Source organism: Cannabis sativa, chromosome 4 (genome assembly GCF_029168945.1).
Source record: "Cannabis sativa cultivar Pink pepper isolate KNU-18-1 chromosome 4, ASM2916894v1, whole genome shotgun sequence".
NCBI lineage: Eukaryota > Viridiplantae > Streptophyta > Magnoliopsida > Rosales > Cannabaceae > Cannabis > Cannabis sativa.
Window position 1 is genome coordinate 40,682,147 of NC_083604.1, and position 16,274 is coordinate 40,698,420.

At 33.6% G+C, this 16,274-nt stretch overlaps 2 protein-coding genes across 2 annotated transcripts; one reads left to right on the top strand and one right to left on the bottom strand.

Annotated features, from left to right (window-relative positions):
- Nucleotides 1-3,024: 3,024 nt before the first annotated feature.
- On the top strand, nt 3,025-6,969 carry LOC115712700 (protein CPR-5). Its single transcript, XM_030641032.2, has 5 exons — nt 3,025-3,519; nt 4,525-4,581; nt 4,908-4,943; nt 5,078-5,959; nt 6,135-6,969. The coding sequence occupies exons 1-5, from the start codon at nt 3,100-3,102 to the stop codon at nt 6,666-6,668; spliced, it is 1,929 nt and encodes a 642-aa protein (XP_030496892.2). The 5' UTR covers nt 3,025-3,099; the 3' UTR covers nt 6,669-6,969.
- Nucleotides 6,970-7,117: 148 nt separating this feature from the next.
- Nucleotides 7,118-12,696, bottom strand: LOC115712701 (protein HEAT INTOLERANT 4). The gene is made up of 14 exons (XM_030641033.2): nt 12,227-12,696; nt 11,860-11,898; nt 11,720-11,773; nt 11,546-11,609; nt 11,271-11,329; nt 10,563-10,687; nt 10,398-10,457; nt 9,467-9,525; nt 9,283-9,362; nt 8,730-8,768; nt 8,249-8,311; nt 8,116-8,163; nt 7,885-8,013; nt 7,118-7,644 (listed from the first exon to the last, which is right to left on the bottom strand). The coding sequence occupies exons 1-14, from the start codon at nt 12,371-12,373 to the stop codon at nt 7,597-7,599; spliced, it is 1,014 nt and encodes a 337-aa protein (XP_030496893.1). The 5' UTR covers nt 12,374-12,696; the 3' UTR covers nt 7,118-7,596.
- Nucleotides 12,697-16,274: the final 3,578 nt, after the last annotated feature.

The following is a 16,274-nucleotide window of genomic DNA, read 5'->3' on the forward strand; positions in this document are numbered from 1 at the left end:
TAAAAATTAAAATATTACACTTTAATTATTATTCAATAAACTAATTATTATCTAAAGCACAATTAAAATTCATAAAAAGGATAATAATATACTAAAAAAATACCAGCATAAATTATAAAATTATAAAATATTATTAGAAATATAAAATAAAATATTAAACAAGCCCTCGTCCGAGCAGGGAGTGTCATCTCCATCTCCGCCCCGTTTAACATTCGGTGACAAAAAATAATCCTTGTTCCCACCCATTCCCCCATTTAGACAAGGAATCCCCGTCACATTAGGAGCAGGCCCATCCAGGCCATTCCCATGAAAAAAAAATATACATCCTACATAACACAATATTAATTTAATTAAGTATCGAATCACATTATAATTTAATATATTATGAAAAATTAATATTCACTACCCAATAACAGTGCTCTAATAATAAAAATGCTAATTAAGATTTTTGCCCCCTAAACTTTGACATGTACCAAATCATGCCCCCTCAACTAATAGGGGCATGATTGTTGGATGGCATGATTGTTGAATTATTGAGATTGTTGGATTTAAGGACTTTTGTGTAATTTCATTCAATTATACTATTTCAGTGATTGTTTATGTACTAACCATGCTCCCCAGACTTTGATAACTAGCAAATCATGTCTCTCGAACTTTGACATGTACTAAATAATGTTCCCTGAACTTTCATCCATGTTAGACTTTTTTATAAAAATTGGACAAAAGTCCTTAAATACAATAATCTCAATAATTTATGGAGCATTTTTAACGACATTAAGAATTAAGGGCATGATTTGGTACATATCAAAGTTTAGGAACCAAAAACTAATTAGCCTAATAAAAATAAAAAGTGTAGCCTTATTTTTATGGGGAATTTTCATAAATATGGAAATTGAGGGTATAGTTTACTTTTTTATGGCATAAATAAATAACACTATAGGGTTATGGGTTTTTTTATTTTTTTACATTTATATGGGTTTTTTTTTTTTTTGCCATATTTTTGTAAAAAAAAAATAGAAATCCCATATTTGTAAAACAACAATAAGTTTTGCCGGAAAAGTCGGCATCGGAAAAGTCGACGGAAAAATCACGGTCGCTGGAAAAGTCGTCGGAAAAGTCACCGGAAAGTCAACGGAAAAGTCAACGTCGCCAGAAAAGTCGCTGGAAAAGTCACTGGAAAAATCATCAAAGTAAATGTCTCGTATATAACTAAAAATATAACCGGTTATATGAATAAAAACTAATAACTCAAATCGGTTATAATTGAAATATAACCGGTTCTGTAACATAATAAATAAATACAAATAACATAAAATAACTCAAACCAGTTATAATTAAAGTAGAACCGGTTCTATAACAGTGTTATAATGAATAAAAATAAATAACACGAAAGAACTCAAACTAGTTATAACTAAAATAGAACTGGTTACATAACATAATGAATACAAACAAGTAACACGCAATAACTCAAACCGATTACAATTAAAAACAAAGAAGAAATCAGTTCTTAAAACAATGAAATATAAATTAAAGACAAAACTAGTTTCACAATAAAATATTTCATAACACATAATACATCATAAAATCGGTTATAATTTTTTTTAAAAAAATAGGGATCAAATGTCTCGGATATAATAAATATAGAACTGGTTCTATAACATAATGAATAAAAATAAATAACACACAATAACTCAAACCGATTATAACTAAAATATAACTGATTTTTTATATTATATTTTTAGTTATTGTGTGTTATTATTTGTGTTATTTATTTTGTTACAAAGCTGGTTCTTTTTCATATGCTTCAATATTTTTTCAAATTGATCGTCACCTTTTAAAAAAAATTATAATCGGTTTTATGAGGTATTATGTATTACGATATAGAACTAGTTTTGTTTTTAATTTATGTTTTAGTGTTTTAGGAACTGATTTCCCCTTTATTTTTTAATTGTAATCGGTTTAAATTATTGCGTGTTACTTGTTTGTATTCATTATGTTATATAGCCGGTTCTATTTTAGTTATAATCGGTTTTGAGTTATTTCGTGTTATCGATTTTTATTCATTATAACACTGTTTCTATTTTAATTATAACTGGTTTAAATTATTTTGTGTTATTTATTTTTATTCATTATGTTACAGAACCGGTTATATTTTAATTATAACCGGTTTGAGTTATTTTATGTTATTTATTTTTATTCATTATGTTATAGAACCGGTTCTATTTTTATTATATCCGAAACATTTGATCCCCACTTTTCTTTAAAAAAAAATTATAACCGGTTTTATGAGGTATGTTATTATGAAACTAGTTTTGTCTTTAATTTATATTTTACTGTTTTAGGAACTGATTTCTTCTTTGTTTTTAATTGTAATCGGTTTGAGTTATTGCGTGTTACTTGTTTGTATTCACTATGTTATATAACCGGTTCTATTTTAGTTATAACCAGTTTGAGCTGATTCGTGTTATTTGTTTTTATTCATTATAACATTGTTATAGAACCGGTTCTATTTTAATTATAACTGGTTTGAGTTATTTTATGTTATTTATATTTATTTATTATGTTACAGAACTGGTTATATTTTAATTATAACCGGTTTGAATTATTAGTTTTTATTCATATAACTGGTTATATTTTTAGTTATATATGAGACATTGACTTTAGTGACTTTTCTAGCGGCATTGACTTTTCCGACGACGTTGACTTTCCGACCACGTTGACTTTTCTGACGACTATTCCGGCGACCGTGATTTTTCCGGCAACATTTCCGGTGCCGTCGGCTTTTCCGGCAAAACTTATTGTTGTTTTACAAATATGGGATTTCTACTTTTTCTTACAAAAATATGGCATAAAAAACACCATATAAATGTAAAAAAATCCAAAACCACTTAGCTTTATTTATTTATTTATGCCATAAAAAAGTAAATTCTTGAAATTTTCCCAGGGTAATTTTTACTATTTTTATTTATTTATTTATTTTGAACAATACTTTATAAATACCTTATTATTATTTTATTTTAAGGAGTAATATTTATATATTTTAAAATACAACGAATTTCCCCCCTTGCGGCCTTTGCTCTTTCTTCCTCCTCTTCTTCCATGGACGCTCCTCCGCCTCCTCCGCCCTCAAAATCACCAGAACCCACTCTATCCAATTCTTCCATCACCACGGACTGTATCAACAATGACGCCCATGACATCTTCCCTGAAGATTCTTCTTCCCAATTTCCAAGTCCTTCGGTCCAAAATTCTTCTCCTTCCGCGGGATCCATGGAGGAAACCCCAATAAAGGTGGCCAATAAGCAGAAGAAAAAGACGAAGAAAAGGGCTCAGAATCCGAAGGAAAACGCCGTAGCTCAACCATCTTCTTCCTCTTCTTCTTCTCCGCCTCAGAGAGTAACGCGCGTAGCCAGTACTCGCCGAAACCCTCGGGTCGTGTTCAGGACGGCGCGTCGAAATTCCGTTGCTGATGCGGTTGCTTTTCGTTTTGGAATGTCAATGGCAGCTTTTGTCTCTCAGGTTTTTCTTAATATAAAAACTTTTGCTTTTTGAAATAATTTTGTTGAGAATTATACACTAAAGATCTTTTTTCGCCTCTTTCTTTAGCTCTTTGACTCTTGTCGTTAGGTTAAATTTTTAATGAGATACATTTTTGTATTGATTTAATTTACTAACAAAACAATAATGTCGATTAAAGGACCGATTGCAATTTGAAAGTCCATACCTTTTTATCATTTTATGTCTTTATGAACGTAAAGCACATAGATTACAGATTTAGTAGTGGTTCTAATAATCAATATCCTTGAAATTGAGTTGTGATTGAATTTAATATTAAGGATTTCCTGTGACATTAAATAGTAAATTAAGTGGCTTTTCAGTTTGGGATTTATGTAATTTTTGTTATCTCCTCTGTGCTCATCTTTTATATTTGTTTGATAATTGACATGAAGAGTAAATTTTCAAGCAAGGATGGCTTAGAATCAAAGCTAAGTTGTTTGTAAAGAGTGGGAGATAGCACTATTGCTGGCATATTCCATGTTCACAAGAATTTGATACCATTTTGCTATCATTAATTGATTTAACAAATGCTGCATTATGATTTATTTATTTTGGTAAATTTTTTAAAACAGTATTGGACACATTTAGTTCTTGTTCAGGATTTATTTTAGCTATTTATTTGATATTAGAAATTAAGTCTTTTGACGTAAGATGCTTATTTTTTTTTTATTTACGAAAAGATTTTTCTTTTATCCTTAATCGTCAAAAGTAATTATATATCCTTTTAGCCCTGGCCTTTGCTTAAATTGTTGGTGTGAGTTCATACCTTTATTACAAATCCCTTGTCTCCTTCCTAATTTTTTTTTTTTATTTGGTAAAAGAAAGTAACATGTTTTAACTAGATTTTAATGATTGAGACTCATCTAAGGTTCAATATTTTTGTGCACAAGGTTTCGTTTTAATCCACTATAGTCTATTCTTGAAATTCTGGTTTAACATTGGTACTCGTGTTTTTTGTTTTCTTAGATTCTTGAAAGGAAAGATACAGGAGTTGAAAGGATGTCCTCTGATCATCTTGCACTGGTATTCTTCTTGCCTCTAATGCTGGTCATACATTTTCCTTTCGTAAATTGTCATATGTAGTGCATAGACTATTCTGTGTTTTTTGTGTGGCATCTCTTCATCCGACAAGCTAATGTTTCATTGTTCACAACTAGCAAGATAACATGTTGAAATGATTGCAACACAGCAACTTCTTGATTGTGAGATGAACTCTAATTGAATTTGACGAAATAACTGCCACATTAAGCTCTCGGGCCTGCCTTTTGCTGGGGAGGATCATTCTCATTCAGTTGTGAAGTATGGGAGATGTTGCATTGACTGATATGTATATATTTGCTTGCCTGCAGATCTGTGCTTCTGCTGTCCGAGAATCTTTAGCCAATGTAAGCATGGACCTTAACTGCTCATTCTTGGACTCTGATTTTACAAGTAAAATTCTCTATATTTAGTTTTTAATGTCGTCACACAAGTCTGAGATCTTAAATTTTAGCTTCTTGGATTACCTATGTGACAACAGGATTTCGGGGATACATTTGATTGTTTTGTAAGGAACTTTGAGAAATCATTCAGCAGTACACTTAGGACTCTTAATTTAATCAAGGAATCTTCTGTAAATAAGGGAGATGACCACACAAATGTGGAAGCTTCTCCTCCAGATGTGCCTCATTATGTACGCGGAGGAGATAGTGCAAGCAGTCTTAGTATAGAAGGTTGTTCAACAGAAGAGCTCTTCCGTAGTATTGAGCATCAATTAAATAACGGAAACAACCACGAAAATCACATAAAAGCGAAAATTTCTCCTCCAGATGTGGAAGGTTGTGTACATGGAAGTGGTAGTACAAGTTGTCTCGACATAGAAGGCCATCTAACAGAAGAACATTTCCGAACTACTTTGACCGAAGGTTATTTAAATAATAGTGCAGCAATGAAACATAATACGGTAACTGATCCCATGAATCTGGAGCTTGTATTGCATGGGCAAAGAGACCAGCTTAGTTGTGTGTCTTCTAGGCCATATGGATCTGTGAGCAACCAGTCCATGCTTAGCACATTTGATAAGTCTGTCATGGAGCAAACACGTTCTAATGATCTTAAAACATTGGAGCTTAGTCTTTCAATGAGGAAATTGAAGTTGAAAGAGACGCAGCTTGCTCTCAATTTTGATTCCAATAATTTGGAAAGAACAAAATTAGCTATGGGTGTATCAAAGGCATCTTTTAAAGTTGGAAAGTTCAAGACTCAACTAGAAGACGTGAGACATGCAGAACTCCTCAGAAAATGCATCGACCTTCTAGTTGCTGGCTTGATGATCATGGTGATATCTCTCTTTTATGCAACATATGTTTATTCATACCAAAAAATTACTGAAGCCACTGCATCATGCAAACCTTCAGAAACGGCAAGTACCCTACCTCCTAACTTCAGTAATTGATTTGAACTGATTAGATTTTAACTAATTTTCTCATTATTATCATTTTATATGCGTAGAACTTTGCTGTATAAAATGATTACCGACCTTATGGTAAAGTAGCACTGGGGAATACTAAAAAATCTCTTCTTTTTTTCTGTCTTAGGCTTCGAGGTCTTGGTGGATTCCAAATCCAATGTCTTCAATCAATTCGGGGATGCACGTACTCAGTTGTCAGTTTCAAGCTGTTTTCAGAATGCTGTTTGGAATCTTAATGATTATTTGCATTGCATATTTACTCTTGCAGCGGTCAGGGTCTTCGAAACAGACAATGCCCGTCACTTTCATGGTCATTCTTTTAGCATTTGTCTGTGGTTTTGTCGGCAAGGTTTGCGTAGATTCACTGGGAGGAAGTGGATACCATTGGATTCTATTTTGGGAGATCATCTGTCTGGTTCATTTCTTCTGCAATGTCTGCACACCTACTTTGTTCTTTTTACTATATGGACCTGTTAATGCCTCACAAGAAATGAAAGACAAAATAAGGCTTCCATATTGGATCCGTAGAGTCGTATTTTGGGCGACTTTGCTTCTGATTCTACCATTGCTCTGTGGTCTTATCCCTTTCGCAGGCCCAAGAGAATGGAAAGATCATATTCTGTTGCGAATCAACAATTATCTGTGGGGTACTGAGGATTGAAGAGATTCAACATATTTATCATTATAAAATTTGTTATTTGTCTCTTTTTAGTGTATGCTTGTACTATAAATTTCCAGTTGTGTTAAGCCTTGTATCAAAACTAAAATAACGCAGCAGCATACTTGTGTCTCTTATGGTGGACTAGTCTAATTTATAATAGGAATATGATGTATATCAATTTTTGTGTACTTTCTTTTATCAAGCTATTGTAATTTAAATATGATGTATATTAACTATCACATTTAAATGTATATGCTTTTCGTTTGGATAAAGCTATAATAGATTTAGAGTTGGTTGGTTTTTTCCATCTGTTTTTAATTAATTTATGAATTGTGTTAAATGAATTTTCTTCCTTGTGACTCTTGTGAGTCATGACATTGTTTAGGAATTCTTCTAATTAAAACCTCACTAACACTGCTGAAATCTCCCACAACATTACCAATGAATAATTAGGACAATTCCAATGAATATTTCAACTGTTTTAACGAAAGAGTACATCCTACCGCTACAATCTAACTCTGGTTCGTAATAAATGAATGTCTAGACTATAACATTCTTCTCAGAACAAAAAGAAGCTAATTAGAAAAATTGAGCCACCACCAAAATTTGATACCCAAAGCTCATGTAAACACCAAAAAAAAAAAATTATTTGCCTCATTTTACAATTTCTCTAATAGAAGTAGGAACTTTAGTAATCTTTTCAGCTAAAATTTCTGAGCTACAGGTTTTACATCCACCTGGAGATGTCAGGCAGATAAATATATAATACTGATCATTGAGATCCCACTGAGCTGAGGCACCAGGGGCTGCCTCCCACACTTCATCATCTATCTAGCATAGCGGGATACAAATTCTCTCGAGGAAATGGCAGCAAGAACAAGCAGGCTTAGTTTTAAATCTCTTATTCCTGAACATTCGATGAAGCCATTCACAGAATCTCATGAGCCTTTCCATAGTATCTGTTGATGAATGGAGACTGAGACACCAAAAACACCAAGTTATGTATATTCAAGAAAAGTGAGCTAAACCAGTAGTAATAAAAAAACAAAAAAGATATTAGTGAGTAGAAGCTCCTTCAACATTTTCTTCTCCAATACTAATCTACTCATTCACATTCATAGCCACCAAAAACACAATTCAAACTGCTATTACAGAAAAAGTGGAGTAGCGTCAAAATAAGTTGGTATGCAAAAAGAGCAAACAGTAAGTTCTCTACCTTAACATTTGATATATCAGGAGTATCGGGTGTTGACACAGGGTAGAACTTGTAGAACTTCATACTCTCAAATGCTGTTTTGGTTTCTTCACTCATTTCTTCAAGGGCCTTTTTCCGGGCTTCCCTTGCCTATTAAAAAAACTATAATTAGTTTTTAATGCAAGACAATGACTACAGAATCAACGGCCAATAAAAAACGGACGCATCTGATTCCTCTCTACCAAGTAGTACCTGTCGATTGGCCTTCTTAGCTTCCCGAACTTTCTCCCTGACAAACTCCTGAGAAAAGAAAAAGGCACTAAGTTAAAAAGGAATGTTGCAAAGAAAAAGGAGGTGAATCAAATGCATCTACTATAATTGTTACCTTGAAATCATCCTTCTGGTCTTCAGTTAATTCCTCCTCTTTAATCATATTATCTGTAAATTCCTGCAGATTAACACTTCAGATTAATTCTTTTAGGAAGGGTAAATTATGTCAAAGAAAAACTGGTGACAGCAATATTTTGCATCATTTCATTTAAAGGGAACTTCTTGCTAAAGGGGCAGGATAAATACATAACTTCACAATTTATTAACAGGAAAACAAGTCACTAGTACAGAAACGACACATAACGAGAACTAGAACCCCTCACCCTCCCCCCACACAACCACCTGAGCGAGCCTCAACTGGCATCACTAATACACAAATGAAAGACAAATCCCTTCTAATAATAATCATCAAACAAAATATGGGGAATGAAGAACTATGATCAGCACAACTTGGTCCAATATATATAGCAAAAATCTTTTAACTTCCACAGTTGATAAGATAAAGGAAACTCATAAGCCAAGATCTGAGTTGTCACCTCTAGTTCGTCCAATTCCCAATCGAACTCACAAAAAACCTACATTGACCCCAAAAAAAAAATATGTCAATTTTGAACAATCAATCAAATAAAAACGCACATATTTAAAAAGCCATGTTTTTTCCTTTATGGAATTTGAAAGCCATGTTAAAGGTGAATATTTGTGCAAGTGCACAATAATTTCACAGCTACTAGACTTTGGTTGACAATTCTCCTTGCTATGTCATAGAAAGACTTTTAGAAAGCAACCCCTTGGTACAATATAGTCGCAAACAAGATAGATCCTATCCTATCCAATTCTTGCAAGAATCTCTGATAACACTTCAGCACTCAAATCCTTCCTCACAATTTTTTTCCCAGCCAAAGAGTTTTGCGTAACTAATGTTTCAAATCACTGGATAGTGAAATTCAAATATATATTCATCTGGATAGTGACTACTTCTAAGTTCCAAAGCTAAATTTGCTACTTATACCTTTATCTTAATGGAGGGGTTACTTATAAAAGTTATTCCATTCTTCATGTCTCTATATCCAAAAACTACTCTAAACATACCGGCTTTGATTCTGATGAATATAATATTTGAACTTCAGTGCTTTGTTCAAGCTCATCTTCCTTTAAAGGCTGGTAGAAATCTGTCAACAGAATACAACACGCAACAACCATTTGTAAGATTACGATTACCCTCATTCATTTGTAAATTGATTTTGAAAGGAAAACACAAAGTTTGAGAACATACAAGGCAAGCAATATTCAAATTTCTTCAGACGGTCTATCTTCAAGTGTTTCAAAGCAGCCCTGCAATAACCATTTGTGCACATAAAAAAAGTGAGATAACAAGTTAATAGAGCTGCCTGACATAGACTCCTAAATCAGAAGTGACGTTGACTATGCATACTGGGGTATTTAAGTTAAAGTTAAACAAAAGTTACATCACACGTGCAGACATGATGTGAAAAGAGGAATAAAACAATTAACTGAACATTTCAACACAAGTTGATGAATAAGCACAGACAACAAATTAATCACATTTTGATCACACGTGTTGGGACTTGAGAATACAATCACCCCTGACAAAGCTAATCTAATACACTTCTCACCTATGATATACTAAGGTATTGATGCATAAGCATAAAACATGAGCAACGTGAGAAGCCAGATCATTTCACCATGTTGAGGGATCAAAGGGGGCCAATACTAAACACCAAAGCTAACACTATAATAATAACAATGCACTACGCAGGACAGGACTAAACAACTATTTTAATTGCTAGACAATCAACAAATCAGACATTACTTCTGGGCTGGAAGCTCAACAGCATTCTCACTGGAGATAAAAACAATTCACAGCCCAGCAAAATAACCTCTCTTTTGGCAAAAATTCACATGAATGGTAATGAGTTTCAAGGTAAGTAAATAGGATAAGAAATGTAATCATATCACATTAAACCAAAAGTCTAATGGGAAACAATATCATAATGCAGCATAAGTTAAAATGACAATGACAATAACCTCATAATCATCCTAGTTTACAATACAAAACTGGTAGTAAATCCAAAATCTAGATCTCCCACTAGTAATTCAACAACAAATCAATGACACAGAGTATTAAACATATTGCAGTATATGCAACAAATGTGGTAGCAAAAGAGAGAATAACAGAACAGCACCTTCTCTGAGTGCAGCTCAATATGAAAATTTGAGATTTAAGTCTATCAACTTGACTGTCTCTGTAGAAAATTAAAGAGCACAAATCAGGAATCCACAGGAAATTCTAATATAATTCAAAAAGAAAGCTCAAACATTTCAGTAAGAAAGCACTAGTATTAATGTACCTCTTCTCAAGAGGAATATATGGAACCCAGTCCATTTTCATTTGTTTCATGGGAATGATTTCTTCAGACTCTCTCTGAACTGAGTTAATCCCAATTTTATCAGAAGGCGGGAAAGGTGATACAACCTATAGAGCCACAAGAAATAAAAAATAAACAAAAACGGGTGATAGAAATGAAATAAATCAAGCAAGCTTCTCAACAAATAGACAATATCATTTGCTTGAAATAAAATAATAATAACAATAATAACAACAACAAAATAAGAAGAGACAGAAACAAACTACCAAGTACAAAAGTAAAAGAAGGACAAACAACATTTAGAGCATCTGCAAGGTAACACCAAATATGCAGATGCAGTCCAATCTCTCCTCCAATGTAGCACTATCTTAACATTAAATTTGATGTATATATCGCAGTACACGGCATATATTGCCATGTACTATAGAGAACGGCAAAAAACCTTTTACACTACTTTATATTATTATATTGTACATAATATTAAATATATTTTTTATATGTATATATTATTTATATTTATTAAAAAAATAATATAATAATAATGAATATTTTTTAAGTGTTGCGGCCGGAGTGGAAAGAGTTTTTCACACTAAATTTGGTATTAGTGTAACACCAAATTTAGCGTATAGATTGGAAATGCTCTTAGCAAGACTTTAAGACAAACTTATACACAAGCTTTAAATAACTTACAGCCACCACAACAGGTATGCAGATAACTTTATTCTCCCCCTTCACAGAGACCAATTGAGCTGCAGGCAACATCAACTAAGTAAAGCACAATCCAAAAGCAGTATAAATAATAAATTTCAGAGAGAAGTAGAAAGTAAATATTAAATGGCATGCAACATATGACTTGATTTAGAAAACTGAATAACACGTTGGGATACTTCATTCCTTCTTAATTGGCAATTAAAGGCAAGTGCCTGTCTATTGGGGGGGAAATCAAGTTTGAAAAAGCTACTTACGCTCAGTGCAACCAAAGAGATAAGCTTTCTTCCCATGTAATGTTCCACCCTCTTCAAACGCTTTCTGACCACAACAAAGTATTAACTTTCAGCACTGAACGTTCTAGGATGAGGAATAGAAACAAACCCAAAAGCAATGTAACATATGAAAAGCAACGACATATCTCTAGTCACCTCTAGGTTCGAAAAATCCCACTTGAACTGGTAAAGGATGTCCAGTTGATCCCACTGTCATACAAAGCAGTGTAGCATATGAGCAACAAAGAAGCAAAACCTTCATACAAAATAGTTTAAAAACTCAAAATATAACGAACCTCTGTTCCAACGGGAAATGCAGCCATCCATAAGTCCTCCTGCACCCGTATAAATTGTACCCGTGATTAGTTTAAGAGAACGAAAATAACAACCTCATAATCACAATGCATAACCTGCCGCCATAGTTATGCAGCAATGCCACTAAAATAACGATCCCAGCTCAAGCAACCCAGAATTTCTTTATGGGCTCACAAATATACCAATGTTGTTTCTTAACCCAAATTCCAATACAAAGATAAATAGCTCAAGAATCAAATTGTTATCCATTTTCGAACACAAGAAAAAAAAACCCCACAATCTCCACCAACATGCCCAAGAATCATTATAACAAAACTATAACCTATCAAATAGAATGTTGACACATACCAAGTTGCGCTTATCCTCGAAGTACTCAGGCTCGGATTCGGGCTTGGAGGCCTTGACTGCACGAGTGGATGACTTCTTGGACTCTTTGTGATTGTCGACAGCTTCGTCCGCCTGGGACGCCGTCTTCCTCTTGGCACCTTTCCTCATATCGACCTCTGTTCGGGACTGCTTCTGGAGAGAGAGAAAGAGAAAAGTAGGGTTTGGAGCGCAAAGCGGTGGATCCAAATTCGAATTTAGAGAGAGAAAGAGAGAGGTGGGATATATAAATGGTTAGGTAATGCGAGCGTAGAATCAACGCGAGGAATGGTCCAAATTTGAGAGAGAGAGAGAGAGTACTGATAGGCGCGGAGGCGTATAGGGTTGAGATATCTTCCAAATAATTCAAATTTCTCCTCATCAGACTGTACGGTCATTTCTCCAATCTAAGAAAAGTATGCAAATAAAATAATATTTTTTCTTTAGAATTTTTCATACAGAAAATAAAATTTGGAATTTCTCTAATACAAAAGACATCTTCATCTAACTCTAGAGCATACTTTGTTAAGACGTGAACAGCTTGATTAGTATGCTTACGAACATACTTTAAGAAAAAATGACAAAAGACAACGAACATCATTAATTAAATCTGAAAACAAAATAAGTCTGTATGTGAAGAAGTCAAAGCAGAAAAAACTCTTAGTGCATCCATTTCAATATGTGTTATCTAAATTTGTTGTTGATTAGCCTAATTGATACTATGAAAGAGTGCATTTGCTTCTAAAACAGCCTTGGACTGGCTTGGATAACGCAATAATAACTTCACCTTTGTAGTTTTGAACCACTGCTCCAATACCCAGCACCTTATCTTTAGTGTTTACAGTCGCATCCACGTTCATTTTATGACAATTGACATAGCTAGGCAACTTCCATGGTATCCTATTTGTCGGCCTTGTGTTGTTTTCAGTTGCAACAAGTTGTGAGGAAAAAACCGGTGAGACACAACAGGTCGTGAGGATACTTGCTGGTGCAACACAACAGGTCGTGATGAATGTTGTTGGTGCAACACAGCAGACCTTGAGGAATCTTGCTGGTGCGACACAATAGGCCTTTGTTTGTCTTTGCAACTTCCTTTGACAGAGAAATATTTATCAAGATAGTTTATAACATGGATTGCAAGAGCAGAAGCTTCACGTTTCGTTCCACCATGTAGCACTTTGTTTCTATCATTCTAAATACTCCACATAAGGCAAATTAGAAGTTCAACATCTGTTTTACCAAGAATGGTTGTGAGGTGAATCAAATAATCTCCATTGTACATACCATGAGCACGATGGTCATTAATGGAGAAACATGTTTTCTTCCAAACAAACTTGGCATGTTTACATGTGAATAAAGCATGTCCAATTAATTCCCAAGCGCTTTTACGCATTGAACAAATTGTTCAATCAATGAGTTTTTTTTTTGTGTGTGTGTGTGTGTACAGCAGTAGCCACGGGCAATGCATTTTGAATGACTCTCCAAGCAAAAATTTTAACCTTCGGTGGCAAGTTTAAAGCCCAAAAAAACTTCCACCAGCTTTTGTAGTTGCTGGATGTTGAATCTTCATTTGCATCTAAAATAGAAGTCGCTAGATGGAACCCAGACTTAACTGAGTAGATCCAAGTTGTGATATGGTGCCATATTAGTCGATCTTGAGATTGGTAATTGTTGACCTCAGAAATTGGACAACCGACAACAGTCATATTAAATTTATGCTTACCACGTGTTACACAATTAGAACTAGAAAGTAAAGAACACAAAGAATTTTATAGAAGTTTGCCCCCCTTAGTTAACAGTGAATGACCTACTCTCTTTTTAATTGTATTGATACCTGAAAAATCTAGTTTTTGCTAATGTCAGTAATTATTACAAAAGAACAGTAAAAATAAAACTGTAACAGTCTGCAGCAGCAGAATGTAATTCTGTCACTGCAAAACACAGTTTTGCAGAAACAAACCAGAACCATAAATAAAAAAAATCAGCAGAAAATAAATCACTTGACACAAGAGAATTATATGTGGTATCAGTATTCTTTCGAACACTCCTAGTCCACAGGGCCACGCCGAGAGAATGACATCAATTAGTAAAGTATCAAAGTTTACAAAAGCAATTGACTTAAACAAATTTAGACTCCCTCTAGTGATTTGTCACAACCCTTTGTAATCCACCTTACTAATCCGATCTCTGAAACACACCAAGTAGTGAACTCCCTTCAACTATTGATGTGTGCTTACTTCCTCCCGAAGTAAGACTTAAACAAATCTTCTCCCAAAGATATATGCTCACTTCCTCTCGAAGTGAGACTTGGAAAAGTCTTCTCCCGAAGACCCACACTTGTTCAAAGCTACTCTTCAACCTATTCTATGATAGTATGAGATCATAATAAGAAAATCAAAACCTAGTTGAACACTCTAGGCTTTTACAAATAAAATACTCTTCTCGCAAAGAAAGATATGAAAATATGAGACTAGAAGAGATAAAATCATTTAGCTGCTCTCTAGGTCCTATTTATAGAATAGCAATCCTAGAGTCAACCATAAAAATGATTTTCCAACTGTACAAAACTTTCTTAAGAAAATTCTTGATTTACAGCATTAGAATCGGGTTTTGCAGCAGCAGATTAGGTCCAGAAATGGAACTTTCCAAATTGAACCAACATCACGAATTTGGACTTCAAACTTGCCAAATAAAGTTTATTTGATTTGTTCTAATAAAGACAAAACTGAAATCATCTATTAGAAAAAGGGAAAGTCAAGTTTTCTAAAGTTAGACAACTTTCCATAAGAGAATTCATTCTCTTACAAGAAATTTCCTAAATCAAAAAGAGACTAGTTGAAAAAGAATCTTTCGTTAGAAGAAAAGAGTAACTAAATGCACAAAATCAATGTAATAAAAACAATTTAAATGGTCAATAAAAATGCACATTAATTAAAAAATATTTTGACAACTAAGTTGCCAAAAAAAAGGCCTAACAATCTCCCCATTTGGCACTTTAGATAATCAAAATATTTTTAATTAACAAACACCTGCAAAATAAAGTTAGCGAAACAAATATAAAAAAATCCCTGAAAAGCACAACATTAAACTAAAATAAAAAACTAACTTTGACCAAAGATGAACACAAATACAAACCTCAACTCCCCTTGGACAGTTGAGTATACAATCAAAATTAAAACCCCAAATACTCCCCTTTTTTATTTTTCTATAAGGGCCAAAGACAAAAAGAAACCAAAATTTTTCAAAAATTAAGATCTAAAAAAAAACAATCATGATCAACAATTAAACAAAATATAAAGAATAAGAAATCAAAATTTAAGAAGAAACTCATCAAAAATTTACCAAATAAAGCACATGTTGATACTTACCAAAAGAAAGACAAATGACTAATTTTTCTTAGCCTAAAAGTCAAGTCACACGATACTTTTTTTTAATTATCATTTTTTTTCAAAATAATAAAAAATATATATATATATTTTATACAAAAATCAAGTTATTCTAATGCATGCATCTTTCCAAGATTCATAAAAAGGACAAATAACCATGTTATGCTTTCAAAGATCATAAGATTTAGTATCTCAAATACTGTAAAACCCTAACTAGCATAGGTGTATTACGTGATTTTAAACATACTGTGCAGCTCGTTGCTAATCAACGAGGTTTATGGAAAAACGTGATTAATTAAAATTTTGGCTTTTTAATTAAACTTGTAAAATATTTATACAAAATACTCGGGATCCCGATTACAAAACCATTTACAAAAGTTTACTGTCTATATAAAATACTTGTCGCCTAGCGACTAATTACAAAAATAGCCTTGTTGTCCCGATGATTGTACGCTCCAGGCCTAACGCCAGAGCATGTACAATCTTCATGGCTCGCTCACGGTCCATCGGCTCAGCCTTGCCCTTACCTACACATAAACATAGCTTGACGAGTCGACGGACTCGGTAAGAAAAAGCATAATAATACTCATACATAAATCCGGTCATGATCGGACGCCCATACCACGACCATAACCTAAGCTGCCGTG